General features: G+C 46.9%; 3 protein-coding genes across 3 annotated transcripts; 1 reads left to right on the top strand and 2 right to left on the bottom strand.

Annotated features, from left to right (window-relative positions):
* Window positions 1–4063: 4063 nt before the first annotated feature.
* Window positions 4064–7933, top strand: BDV38DRAFT_249710 (Ras GTPase activating protein IRA2). Its single transcript, XM_032054877.1, has 4 exons — window positions 4064–4998; window positions 5060–5193; window positions 5244–7086; window positions 7177–7933. The coding sequence occupies exons 1-4, from the start codon at window positions 4794–4796 to the stop codon at window positions 7335–7337; spliced, it is 2343 nt and encodes a 780-aa protein (XP_031912326.1). The 5' UTR covers window positions 4064–4793; the 3' UTR covers window positions 7338–7933.
* A 626-nt stretch (window positions 7934–8559) lies between these two features.
* Window positions 8560–9764, bottom strand: BDV38DRAFT_284016 (aspartic peptidase domain-containing protein; the record flags this gene model as incomplete). The annotated part of the gene is made up of 3 exons (XM_032060171.1): window positions 8560–8869; window positions 9008–9458; window positions 9548–9764. 3 exons carry the CDS (start codon window positions 9762–9764, stop codon window positions 8560–8562), a joined length of 978 nt encoding a protein of 325 aa, XP_031912325.1.
* An 881-nt stretch (window positions 9765–10645) lies between these two features.
* Window positions 10646–12166, bottom strand: mdm12 (ERMES complex subunit MDM12). The gene has a single exon (XM_032050997.1). The coding sequence runs from the start codon at window positions 12054–12056 to the stop codon at window positions 10758–10760; it is 1299 nt and encodes a 432-aa protein (XP_031912324.1). The 5' UTR covers window positions 12057–12166; the 3' UTR covers window positions 10646–10757.
* Between the last annotated feature and the right edge of the window lie 2104 nt (window positions 12167–14270).

Genomic DNA, 14270 nt, shown 5'->3' with positions numbered 1-14270 from the left:
ACTCAACGCCGTTAATTTAGACTTAACCTGCATTACAGGGGGTGTCAGCCCCGGGGTCCCGTGGGTGGAGACTCTTGTGATGACTAGCTTCTCCGGTGTGTGCAATTGATGAGCAATTAAGCTATCCCCCGACACCAGACAGAGGCCAATCGGCATGTCCCTAACCTGAGTGGAGAGATTGCTGGGTGGAAGACCCGTTCAGGCATTTGCTACGGGGAGGAGGTCCGTGGGTTCTGCACGATGGACAAGAAGATGCGGTGTGTGATTTGGAATAATGCCTCAAATGGTCGATTGGTCTAGATGTTGTGCTTACCCTTTCTTTCCGTTAGTTTGGGGAGGGGTGGTGAGATAAAAGAGCTTATAAATCGTTGTTTCTGCTGAAAGGATCCAAGAAGGGCCTGTGTCACGATCGTCTCTTTTGCCATGGATCTGGTATCCTATCAGAGCAAGGGTCCCGTACTCCCGAGACTTGATCCATCCAGGTACCACTCATAGTATGGAGTATGTAGAGTCATGATTCATGCATTTTAATACCGTCGTGGTGGAGGGGAGGGAGTGTGGGTGTGTGTGTGTGTGGGTGTGTGGGATACGAGATGTTCCACGGGTGAGGTTCGTGTGGTCTGGAGCAGTCTGTGCTCACCCAGCTTGCATGCGAATTATTCTATCACTGTACTCTTTAGTATGACGGTGGATACGGAGTATGTACAAACACGGAGGTCTACTTTAGCTTAGAGGATGCCACTGCGGTAGAAGCCGGACAGAGGCCGATCTGAGAGAAACAGGGAAAAGATAGTCCCGACTATGGAATCCAAGCTAAAGTCTGACAGGAGAATGTTCAATGAACAGCTGACCACTGTTGCGTATGTACCCCGGACTTTGAGTAAATTGACCGGGTTTAATCCCCGTTGGATTTCCATCTTCTAACCACCTGACTCCTGAAACATCTGTGCGGTTGACAATTTACGTGCATGGACGCTAGTAGCCTTTAGTCTCTCAGGAACAAGAGTCCATGATGTAATGGATTGTCGGTCTCCTTTTTGAGACAACCGGCGTGATTGGAAGCGGATGATGGTGGTCGGGGTTTTGATGGCGTCGTATGAACTGATTATCCTCCCTTTAATTCTAACAAGGTAGTAAGTAGTACTCACTCAGTATACCTATCCATGTATTAACAATCCTATTCTCCCCGGTAGGGAAAAAGGAAAAAGAGAAAGAGAAAAAAAAAAAAAATCAATCCCAGAATTGATTAGGGTGATAGGGGATTTTGAATGCAAAATACCGATCAAGTTAGTACATTCAATCAACTAAGCCGCATTGGGGCAGATGCAGCGGGCGAGCGGATTGAATGATTTAATTCGATGCAGGTACCAGACATGAGTCTGGGCGCTAAGGGTTCCTTGTATGAGCGGTCTAAAGCTTCCCGTCCTTCCCTTATGAAAAAGCAGAGAAGAGAAAGTGTGGTTCCATCCCTACTACGGGGATCTATGAATGCGTCACAGTTGATGATGAATTTTTATTTTTATTTTTATTTTCATGTATATTTTGCCTCACTTCCACGGTGACCGATTCCGTACCGAGAGAGGTACAATGTAAGTCTTAAAGAATCTAGATAAAACCTCCCTGGACTCCGTACCTACTACTAGTGGAGCTCGGTTGTAGCGTGGCCTCCGTTATCAGTGATGGATGAACCTGTGGGCCATCCTGGTATGATCCATGATTCATCCAACCAACAAGGGAGGGTGAGGTGACCAATAACATTGAATGATTGCAGCACACGAGGCAAATGTAAGACTCCTGACGACTAGTAGTAGACGAAACCACAATCAAGGAGGACAATACCTGCATATGACAGTTTGTTATAGAAAAATCCGGCTTAACTGACATAGTACTAGTCACATACTCTAGAGGGATACTATTAAGTATACCTCAAACTGTCAATCACGCAGTTGGTCTGTGAAACAAGGTTAAACTGTGAATCATTCCCAACTTTCCTTGGCCTTGATAGCCGCCGCAAGCACCGATTTATTAGCTAACAGTAGAAAAATTAATTAATTACCAAGAAAGAGGGTGAAGGAGTTCCGTCATCACCGTTGCGTGTGCAGCATCAAATCGGAGACCCAAGAATCCACCGCACTCCCCCCTCCCTGTCCTCCCGATGAGTGGCAAGATTGATTTGGTTTGGTTGGGTTCGGTTGCAGTGTAACTGGAACAGGGGGTAGAATAGTTGAAGGGAACTCGAAACAGCTGCATCGCTTGGTAAGAAATTATTTTTATTTAATTCTTTTTTCTCTCTCTCACGTAGTTTAATTTTCCTCTTTCATTCTTTTTATTTATGTAAAATTCTTCTTTTTGGCAGGATTACTATTGCCAACAAGCAATACGTATGTACTTGGTCCATACCAGAAGGAAAAGAAAAAAGAAAAAAGCAAAAGGGTACAATGACCATTTAGCCAAGACCGACTGCACACTTTACTCCAGACTCAACTAACTGACTAACTAAGGACACTAATCACTCTAGCTATGTCCAGCATGTGGCTCCGACCCAGTCCCAAGTCGGTATCTACCTACTACTTACCCGATGGAGCAATTCCCCTTGCGTCCACATCTTGTACTGCACTTTGAATATCACCCCCCCCCCCTCCTCTCTCTCTCTTTCTCTCTCTCTCTTGCATATGTACATCGTCCTCTTACGCCCGGGGAAAGGAATTCATCGGAAGATGATCGTCCGAATCCATTGTCTTACTGAGAAACATATTGCATGTCTTTCGAAACTTGGCAGGATTCTTTGTCTTTGTCAATTTTTATTGTTGTTATCCTGACTTAGGTAACTGGAATTAACTTTGGGGGTCATTCAGTCCCGACCAGTCCAAGCGTAAAATGTGTTTGTATCCGGATGAAAGCGCTAGACCATAAGATGATATCCATGGAGAACCAAATTCTTGATGGGGAAAAGGGAAAAAGGAAAAAAAAAAAAAAAAAAAAAAAAAAAAAAAAAAAAAAGGTAAAAAATCACAAATCATTAGGACTAGACTAATTACTCTATATGTCGTATAGGTCAATAGTGTTATACACGGAAAGCAAAACTCAATTAGTGAACTTTTCTCCACTGCGACAGATTAAGACTTCAAGGTTAAGATTCCAAAGCACTGACTGACAGTGTTGGCTATTCTTCTGGACAGTGAGATTACAGTACTCTGCGCTGTAGTCCATAGTAATTTCTCGTATGGGGATGGACGGCAAAGGTGGAATCCTAGACAGGAATGTGTTCAGGTACAGGGATTGATTAGTGTCGATGGGTCCTGGGGTGAGTGAAGTGGAGAGGGCAAAGTATAGACACATTACCAGACAGAAATTTTCTATAGATCAGAGAAGAGCTCGGAAACAAGAAAAGATAGAAAAAGGCGCATAGAAAAAGAAAAAAGGAAAAGGAAAAAAGAATAATAAACAAATAATTCGATCAACTAATATGCCAGATGCATATGTATGTCTATATACACCATACCTACATATGTAGGTACTTGGTACAGGATTCTTAGTACTTTTAAGGTACCTTCAAGGCGCTTGGGTTTCCTGTTCCTGTTTGCTGCAAGTCACGGAAGCGCAACTCCACTGGCTTCCGATCCCTAACGCCCCGAAGGTAACAAAAAATTGTTTTTTTTCCCCCCTCCCCCTCAATACTTTTTTCTTTTTCTTTTTCTTTCTTCTTTTTTTATTTTTATTTTTTTTTTTATACCTCACCCTTAAAAAATTAAAAAAAAAAAAAAAAAACCACCATTCATTTCTCTCTCGAAATCTTGTCTCTCCCTATCAGTCACGACTGTACATACCTTAATAAGATTAAGAACCCATTCCAAGATATTTATATTATTATTTTTTTGACTATCGTGAAATTTCTTGATTATTATTGACCCATTAGGATTGTCATTAATTATTGTAAGTAACCTTTTTTTTTTTTTTCCCTTCTCTTTTTTTGCAGCTCCTCTCCGATTGTACAGGATATTGAATTTTTCCTATTTGTTGTCTTTGGACCCGTTCCTGATTTCCTGCCTCATCTCCTTCTCCTCTTCCCCCCCCTCCGCCAAACTATCCCCCGTTAATCTCCATCAGGTGCCTTGCGCTCCCTACTTTTCTTCGGCGCTGGTACTTTTCGTTTCCTGAACCCATCTTCTCCCTGATCAACCACTTTTTAAACGTCCTTCTGTTCTTACTCTTACACAGTACTCGGAAGTTAGATCGGTCGACCGCTTCTCGTTCTGAATCTCGCGACATCCCTGATACCTTTCGGCGGCTTCTGTCTGGTCAAGGCGTGTCTCCTGTTGATCACGCTCCACCCCTCGTTGGCATTCCACCGACATTTTATTTTACCCTTTTATTCTTAGCCCTCAATTTTTCATTTTTTCATTTTTCATTTTCTCTTGATCAACCAGCGACACATGCAACCCGGTATTTGTCGATAGTCTTGCAATTGCCGATTTACTGCTAGGAAAACGCTGCCGCCGCCTGTGCCATCGTCTCCCTACTCCCCTCCCCGGCCACCCACCAACCGTTTAGCGTGCACGATAAGGGATATACCTACAAGCGATCGCGCCGTATAGCCTTGACCCAGATGACCAGCCCTGATACGTGAAAATTCAGCGACTGGATCCGTGGCTATTATCGACTTTCTACATTGACCGCTAGCGAAGGTGTTTGGTTGACCCTTGTGGCTGGTTGCCTACCAGTATATATCGTGTCTGGTGCACTCTCTTGGTGCGCCCAACATCACACGGTTCAACGTTATCCTACTACACATAATGTCCGTAGCTACGATGCTGCAACCGGCTTCCAGAACCTCCACGTCCTCTTCCTCATCATTTCAGCCAGTTTCGCGACAGAACACAATGTCTTCTCACGATACCCGGTCTCTCCGCCAATCCAAGCGGTTCTCAGTCACTGCGCTGTACCTGTCGATGTCCGCGAAGGACAGAGACTTGGAAATCTCAGATGATTTGGCGAAGGGTGAGTTGACTATCTGGTCCCACCACTGAATCCTGCTAATCTGTAACCAATCCTCCAACAGCACAAAAATATCTACGAGAACTCAAGTCGAAGATCTCAACACAATCGAAGAAAAACTTCGTCCTGGAAAAGGATGTACGATATCTAGATTCGCGGATCGCCTTACTTATCCAGAACCGTATGGCCCTTGAGGAGGTAAGACCATTGCTAGCCTATCATCGTGGTTCCCAGCTGATAGTGTCTAGCAAAATGAAGTTGCGAGCCACCTCGACGAAGCCATTGATCCCCAAGAGGGTTTCTTCCCCAACGACGAGAAGACTCAGAAATATGGCAATCTGCTCTTCCTTCTCCAATCCGAACCTCGCCACATCGCCCACCTATGTCGTCTCGTCTCCATGTCAGAAATCGACTCCCTCCTCCAGACGGTCATGTTCACTATCTACGGTAATCAGTACGAAAGTCGTGAGGAGCATCTTCTTCTGACCATGTTCCAATCGGTCCTCACTTACCAGTTCGATAATACTCCGGAATACTCCTCGCTTTTGCGCCAGAACACCCCAGTATCTCGCATGATGACTACTTATACTCGCCGTGGCCCTGGTCAAAGTTACTTAAAACAGGTCCTGGCCGACCAGATCAATCGATTGATTGAGTACCGCGATGTCGACCTGGAAATCAACCCGCTGAAGGTGTACGAAACGATGGTCATGGAACATGAGGAGAAACATGGCTCGTTGCCGGCGGATCTGCCGAGATCCGTTACCGCAGAGGCTGCAGCAGAAAATGCCCAGGTCCAAGCCATTATTGCACCGCGGTTGAGGAAACTGACGGAAATCGCCAATGGATTTTTATCAACAATCATTGATTCGGTAGATGAGACACCTTACGGTATCCGATGGATTTGCAAGCAGATTCGAAGCTTGTCTCGACGGAAATATCCTGATGCCCAGGACCAAACCATCTGTACCCTGATTGGAGGTTTCTTTTTCCTTCGCTTCATCAACCCCGCCATCGTCACCCCGCGGTCTTATATGTTGATCGATGCAACTCCTACAGAAAAGCCCCGACGTACATTGACCTTGATTGCAAAGATGCTCCAGAACCTGGCAAACAAACCCTCGTACGCCAAAGAGCCATATATGGCTAAACTACAACCGTTCATTCAGCAGAACAAGGAGCGCGTTAACAAATTCATGCTGGATCTGTGCGAAGTGCAGGATTTTTATGAGAGCCTGGAAATGGACAACTATGTGGCCCTTTCCAAGCGCGACCTGGAGTTGCAGATCACTCTAAACGAGATGTATGCCACTCACACGCTTTTGGAGAAGCACAGTGTGGCTCTTGCTCAAGACCAACACTCGCGCCTACATGAGCTTTTGAACGAGCTCGGCACAGCACCGACCCAAGTTCCGCGCAAAGAGAACAGGACTATCACTGTTCCCCTCTTTAGTCGATGGGAGGCAGCCGTGGATGATTTGACATCAGCCCTGGACATTACCCAGGAGGAGATATTCTTTATGGAAGCTAAATCAACCTTTGTCCAAATCCTGCGATCTCTACCTCCAAACTCAGTAGTCGCCCGCCGACCGCTCCGACTCGATCGCATCGCAGAGGCCGCGGCTACATTGAAGAATGATGCCGTCATGGTGCGGAAAGGTATTCGCACCATGGAACTGTTGAGTCAGCTACAGGAAATGGGTGTCATTGATCGGTCTGATGAGTTCAGCCTGCTTCGAGACGAAGTTGAACAGGAATTGGTGCACCTGGGATCTCTAAAAGAAAAGGTTCTGGACGAGACCAAAAAGCTTGAGGAAGTCTTTGCGACAATTCGTGACCATAACGCATATTTGGTGGGTCAGTTGGAGACATACAAATCCTACCTGCACAATGTCCGTAGCCAGTCAGAGGGGAAACAGAGAAAGCAGCAGAAACATCAAGAGCTCGGACCTTACAAATTTACCCACCAACAGCTTGAGAAGGAAGGCGTGATCCGAAAGAGCAATGTCCCCGAGAACCGGCGAGCCAATATCTACTTTATGTTCAAGAGCCCATTGCCAGGCACTTTTGTTATCAGCCTGCATTACAAAGGTAAGCACTTCAGCCCTTAACCCTATCTTTCTGTCCCTGGTATCTGAAAGCTTCTTCGTTAATGGTTTACTAACGAGGAGCGTTGAACAGGTCGCGCTCGCGGGCTTCTGGAGCTTGATCTCAAGCTTGATGATCTGTTAGAAATGCAGAAAGATAATCTTGAGGATCTGGACCTTGAATACGTGCAATTCAACGTATCCAAGGTACTAATGCTCTTAAACAAGCGGTTTGCACGCAAGAAGGGTTGGTAAGAGGCTTCTCTTGAGAGGTCTCTGCTCTGCCCCGTTACGATGTATATGAAAACGAGCAACTAGCTCGAGGGCGAAATGCCCGAGCCTCAGTTCGTGATTTTATTATCCACTAACTTCACGCGCTATGATTTGGTGCTCAAACAAACTGCCAGTACATCAACGGAGGTGTGCTTTGTTTGAACCACCAGCTTTATACGATAATCTGGACAAGGGTATATACGTACCCTTTTGACTGTTTCATGCCCCTCGAAGTGACGGGGCTGGATTGATGGACCGCATATGGACTATGATCTGTTTTGAAATTCTTGTATCGAGATGTGACTATAGGAGGACTGTAATCTGCCGAGAACGGGAGTTCCTTCGATTCCGGTATGGAGAGACAAAGTCCTTGCTGGTTCGAGGACAGTCGCCATGGCGGGGATGATTGGGCGGTTTGGTTTTACGTATACCCTGTTGGATGAATTTGCGTGTGTTTCTTTTACTCGTTCTAATCTAAACTCCTTGGATGGTTCCTTTGTTATTTTGGCCCAAAGTCGCCTGTTATGTCAAAACCCCACTATTTCATGTACATCTAGCAGTTGTTAAATTCATGAACCACCGCTTCAGGGAAGTGTATAATCTAATGCCATACTATCAATCACGCTAATTCAAATTCTATCTTTCCTCGCACCATCTTTTCGATTAACTTAACAAGGGTCCAGATGCACTACACAACCCTTTATATGCACCGAAGGCGCTTTGCAGATCCAGCATTGATTTAGCCATTATCATAATACAGACTCAAGCACGTAGAAATAAAGTATGTTGATACAACCAATCATGGTTTCAGTTCGTTGCCATGAAACTCTAACCCGAGGTGGGTATAAGTATGCTTGTGTGCATGATGGCAAGGTATCATATAGACAAGTTTTCAAGTCCAGCTTTGAGAGACTAGACCTTTGCTTTGTCTATCTATAAATATTATATGTTGAAGGATCCATGTGTATTCTCCATCGAGTTAGGGTGAAATAAACATGCAAGTTATCTGTCATTCTCATTCCTTCGTTATGGCATTGATAGTCACATATTTTCATCGTCAACAGAAGACATAGTAAGCAAGTGAAAATCCAAGGCAGTATATACCTCTTCCCCCTAGCAATCGTGTGAGGGTGGCCTTCACACCTGCTATACCGGGTTATAAACTGACAAGCAGCCCCTCCACCACAATTACGTCTTAATCAGGTCAACCCCATATCATGGCAACAAACAAGACGGCTCCCGCCGCTATAACGGCTTTCATCCCATTGCTTGATTCTAGATTCGATCCTGTAGACTCGTATATCTTTTCGGGCTTGTCTGCCGTGTCCGCCATGTCTGTCTCTTGTGTTGTGCGATCTGGGACGCCATCCTTCCCTGATTTGATCTCTATGTTCCCATCAGGCGCGTTCTCCCAGCGTCTTTGGGCCAGAGAGACTTCGTCATTCCCCATGTCAAAGACTGTGTATACCAGCTTGAGGAGATTGGCTCCAATTATGACACCGCCAAGCTCCTTACTATGTTCAGGTTTAATCGTCAAAAAGCTAAGGTAGCAGTAACCTTCCTCATATTGTTTGGTGTCTGTGGCGGAAGGAGCCTCGGCTATGAACGGGTCGAGGGAGAAGTTGAAAGTTGTCGCCGAAATGGAAAGTTACCAATTTGTTCTCGGGTGGCTTGTCACAAGGAACATCGGCTGGCCATTTTCATAAAACCCTGTGACGTTAAGCTGGGAAAACAGGTCTTGCGTGATCGCTTCCGGGAAACCGATGAAGTCAGTGGCGGAAGAAAAGACAGCCCCCGTGGAAAATGAATCCGGTGATATGGACTTCGTGGTGGAGTCTGTCCCCACGGATAGTCGGGAAAGATTGACACGGAATAGCTTGTTGAGGTCTGGAGGTGATATGACCGGCAACGTATGGAGCTTATCGACATACTTAGCCTTGTTCACGCCACCGAAAAAGATAGCACCAGGTACATTGGTCTGATCATGGTTCTCCTCCATCCACATGCTGAAAGCAGGGGGTTGGATAGCTTTCGCATCGACCAATGCCTGGGTAACAGAAATGAATTCCGGGTTGCCATTGCTGTATCCTAGGCCGAGTGTATCTATTCATGTTTTAGTTCGGCTGTCGCATGAACCGAGCCCGTGTATGTGGGTATAGTTTGATGGAAAGCATCATCACAGGACAACTTACCACCTATTGCGGCTTTCTCACGTAAAGTAGCGAACTTTATGGCTTCCAATTCCACATCCCCAATGATCATCGTATCTGACATTATCACCTCATCCTGGTCGAACCCGTCAACAGTGGCATTTTTCTTTACTGGTCGGCTGCTAGTTGAAGCGCTCGCATTATACCCATCAAAAATTCCCTTCTCTATATTCTTTGCTAACTCGTCATTATCGCTCATCACCACCCAGCTGCTGTCATCAAGAGTCGAGAACTGGGCTTTCAATTTCTGTGGCGGGCTTCCGACGGATATGTTAGTGTAGAAGAAATCATTCTAAGGTCATACTGGCCAGAAAGAACGATTTTCTGTGCGTTCAATGAACGCGAGGCAATATACTCCGTAGAACTCTAGCTTAACAATATTATCCCTCTTCCCACGACGATCATGATGGTGAGCACCTGCAAACCGTGTCCACCCTCGAAGGGCACCTCTAGCACGGAAGGCACATCTTTCTTCTTCAGTGTCAAGGCATTGGTATAGTAAGCAGCCCCTAGGGCCAGGCACTAAAACTTAATCATGTCGATCAATCTTAGCATGCAGTTCCGGTAAACGTTGCGCACAACTCATCGGCAGTGGGCTTGACAAGCTTTTTACCCTTCGAAATTGGATGAGGGGTAATATTATTGAACCAAGACCAGCTTTGATCTAAATAATTAAAGTGGCTTAGATAACTTTTGCTTTTGTTCCATTGGGCACCATAGTGCATCGTCTTCTCGGCACAATTCCAAAAAGACCCTCAACCTGCCATTGGTTTGAAGGCCATGCATATATCTTTGTGGAAATGTCACCATGAGGGGGAACAACTGACCATATACGTCTTGGAAGAGTGATATCCAGCCATACCGCATTCATTATCCCCATCGATGGCAAGGCCGGGGCACTAGGCTGCCATCAAAAGCCGAAACCGACACAAAGAAGTTACTGAACCCTAATTACATCAGTATGCTGCAGGAAGACTCCATTGGTTCAATAGTCTTCCAAAGCAGTAAGCCAGGATAGAGGAAAGGAAAAGTGGAAGTAGGAGGTCAGAGTCTTAATGATGGCGTCTGCTCGGGGGAAGTCATGCCGATGGAGCACGTGAATTAGTGTAGTAGTTCTAATATACAATCGGAAACATCAATGCCCCAGGTTCGAATATCCAGCATCAGATAATATACAGTTAAGCTTGTGATATCAGATAAGAAACGTCCAAAAGCTAGGGAAAACCAGCTCCTCCTCGAAGATGCGACGGACCTGGGCTAGAACGAAGCGCTCAACCTTGCCGACATTCTTCAGAACTTGCTTCCCGTCTTCTTTCCGACCAATCTCACTTTCAACCCGAATTTCTTGCAACAAGCCTCCCTGGCGCTTCGGGGAAGCGGTCGGATCTGCACTAGACCATGGGCGATCGTCCTGGCCTCTCGCTTCTTGCTGGTCAGACCCGATCAGTGCATCCGCATCTTCCGCAGACAAAAAGCAGAAATGAATTCGTTTGCGGATGTACGCAATGACTGCAACCCCGTCGAATGTAATTCCCGTGACGTTGAGTTTCAGCGGCAGCCCGACAAAACTAGGCATGGGATAGTCAAGAAGAATCTCCGCGGTTAATGATAATCGCACATCCCCAGCATATTTAGCGTGGCAAAGAACCTGGAAATCTTCAGGTCGGCGTTCGCGCATGCGAGGGGGCAGCCGGAGAGGATGCCCTGAAGCCATAGGATCCTCTAGATGTTCATCCTCGGCGAGTGGTCTGTGTTCCTTTCCCGTTGTAGCATCACCGCTGGGCTGATTGGACGCGGACGGATGAGAAGGAAGCGTGCTAGAGGTCGAAGGGCGTGAGGTAGGATTGCTAATGTCGATATCAGCTTCCATGCGAGATGGATGCGCCGCAGCCGTGCCGGAGATGGATGGATGGCCCCTGCTGCTGGCGCCCATTCCAGAGTCGGTCCAACCGTTTGCGAATGGTGTGCCACCTGCGACCGCAGCAAGGGGAGTTTGTGTCCCCGACAATCCACCAAGGGACATAAGGTGGTACCCTAACGTAGACGTTCCGCCAGGGATGCCTGGAGTGCCCGCACGAGGAAGGAAGTGCGGGTTCAGGTGTTCCATTGGTGACCGCAAAGCCGATGAGTGAAAGGCTTCATCGAATGGGTCTCGTAATGGGCGATTCATTGCCATTTCCTCGTGAAATGGGGGTTCGTTGAGTTCCCGGTGCCACTGGGTGCCATGCCCGGAGACCAGCTCCTCAGACACATCGGACGTTTCGTCATCTTCATCCTCCTCGTAGAAGTCGCCAAATGGCTCACAGATATCTTTCACCTCAAGGTCAGGCGGTATAGTCCCGAAGTCGAACGAGTGAACTTGAACAGATCGGATAAAACGTGGGAGGGCCACCTGCTGGAACTTTTCATGGATGAAGGAGCGGATTCGCTCGGCCAGAGCCTCACCGTCCGGCCCAGAGGTGGCTGTCCTCCAGTCAACTTCGATTGACATTACATGTGCAGCAGGCAATTATTCGGCGCGAAGTGGGCGAAAGAGGGGTAGGTATATGAAAGCGAACAATCGCTTGGACGAGAGAGGACCGGGGCTGGTGGTAAAATTGCGCCGCAATGCGAGACTCCACAGTGATTAATTTAGGCGCAGTCGTTGCGGACCAACTCGCGTCCCGTGCCAATCACGTGATATAGCAGTAACCTCATTGAGGACATTGTAAATCCCCAATGGACGTCTTCCCATGGCGTTTCCCGGCCACAATCACAAAGTACAATGATAAAGGATATCCTAGACGCCTCTTATGAGTCTAAGGATCTCTGGTAAGCTCCCTGGAGGGCTTTTACGATGCACGCGGCTTTCACACCGCTTTAGGTTTACTTGACCCAGTACTTTGGTTCACCAGTGCAGCCGACGCCATTTCGGGGCATATTAGAGGATGGCACAATCTCTGCGGCGCCGTATGGGGGGAGCCCTGGAACAGCGTATTTGCCGGCCACAAGGGCCTACAACAAGCCTGCTCTAGCGCCGCCCCCCCTCTCCTCTCTTCCCTGCCTTTCGACTCCTCGAACCTATCCGTCGGTTCCACTTCACATCCGATTAGTACCCAACATTCAAAGATTTTAACCACTATCATTGGTGATTTCCACTCGTGAATCACACTGGCTCACTCCCCCTAGGACTCTCTTGACAAGGGGAGTCTCCCTATGATTGACTTTCTAGCCTGCATCGTGGTGTCTGATTGTTCGCCTGTGGCAAGGTCTTTTCCCTCTTGAGTGGGCACGTCGTACCGCAGTCTCCTCATCTTGCTTTTCTTTCAAGAGAAGGTGATAATCCTGCTTGGCACAGAGGCGAAACGCCACGTATGTATGTACTGCTTCTTGCGGTGGGCTGGCAACAAGGGCCGACGCTACCGCATCGGGTCCGCAGAACACAACGCAGTCCTTTGTGCGTACCTTGGAAGGAAGAATATCCCGCCCCTCAATCCGCGGCAGAGCAGTTCTCCGGCTTCAACATCTGTCTTATAATTCAAAGTTCTTATGGGTCTCTAACTACGGGATTTGACCCATCACTTGCGCATCACTTCCCAAAGACAGTTTAACACATGATCCTCCAGAACCTAATATACGCACACACACCACGCTCACTGACTCGGTTTTCCCTAAGATTTCGTTGGCTCTCAATCAATCCGGATCGCCACTGGATAACAGGCATCTGTGCCTCGTTTCATTATCTGATTCGACGAGCCCGCAATCAGATGATGAGAGACGTATGCGGTGCTAATGCAGCCGCTGACATACGTTGCTAATCATAGTTGCCAAGAGTGGGCTTTCAAGAAGAAAGAATTTTCTTTCTGAAAGACAAGCTCTTGGGGTTTGTAATTGCTCCGTAGAAGCGGTTGGACCACCTCACTCGCAAATGATGGCAACCGGCAGAAGGTGAGTAATATGAATCGGGCGCCCATTGTTCATACCTCGGATAGCCTCCTTTTCATTCTTGTCATTTACGCACTGTGCCCAGCAATGAACAATGAGACTGGGAAAGTCCGCCGTTTCATGATATGCACCCGGGACTCATAAGCTTAATCTTCCACATGAAATGCTCAGCAACTGAAGTTAGCGATAGATCTGGAAACACGTCGTGAGGCATTTCTCCTGTTATACATTATACGGATCTGGGATTCGCCTCGATCATCTCCATGACTGCGGTAGGATTATTGTAGAGACTTTGAAGCTATACAACCTCGGAGATGTTTTAATTGAAGGCTATTCTCAAAGACCTCTTTAGTATGATTGATCTTCCAACGCCCGACGGGTAAAATCCTTCAGGAAGATGGGACCATAGAATGGATCCATCGTATCTAGAGGTCGATCCTTGTGACTTCATTGTGTAACTCCCTGGATACTTAGGGGTGAACAGAAAATACTGTCGGAGGAGTCCAACGCCTTACTTGTAGCATATCCTCCTCGTCTTAACTCATGAAAAGAATATAAGATCAGATATGTAGGTTCCAGTTGAACAACTTCGATATACAGCGCAGCAAAATGCCTTAGTAGAAAAGACGCAGCAAGGACAAGGACTAAGCGACAATGTGGCTTTAATAAGAAAGCTTTGCCCCAGTAGTAAGTTCGCAGGGCACGTCGCAGAAACGAAACAACAGGAGGATACGGACAGGCGCTTGCAACCAGTAGTAACCACAAAACAGAACAATGCGTA

This window comes from Aspergillus pseudotamarii (assembly GCF_009193445.1).
Source record: "Aspergillus pseudotamarii strain CBS 117625 unplaced genomic scaffold BDV38scaffold_35, whole genome shotgun sequence".
In the NCBI taxonomy this organism is placed as follows: Eukaryota; Fungi; Ascomycota; class Eurotiomycetes; order Eurotiales; family Aspergillaceae; genus Aspergillus; species Aspergillus pseudotamarii.
This window is presented reverse-complemented; position numbering and strand designations above follow the sequence as displayed.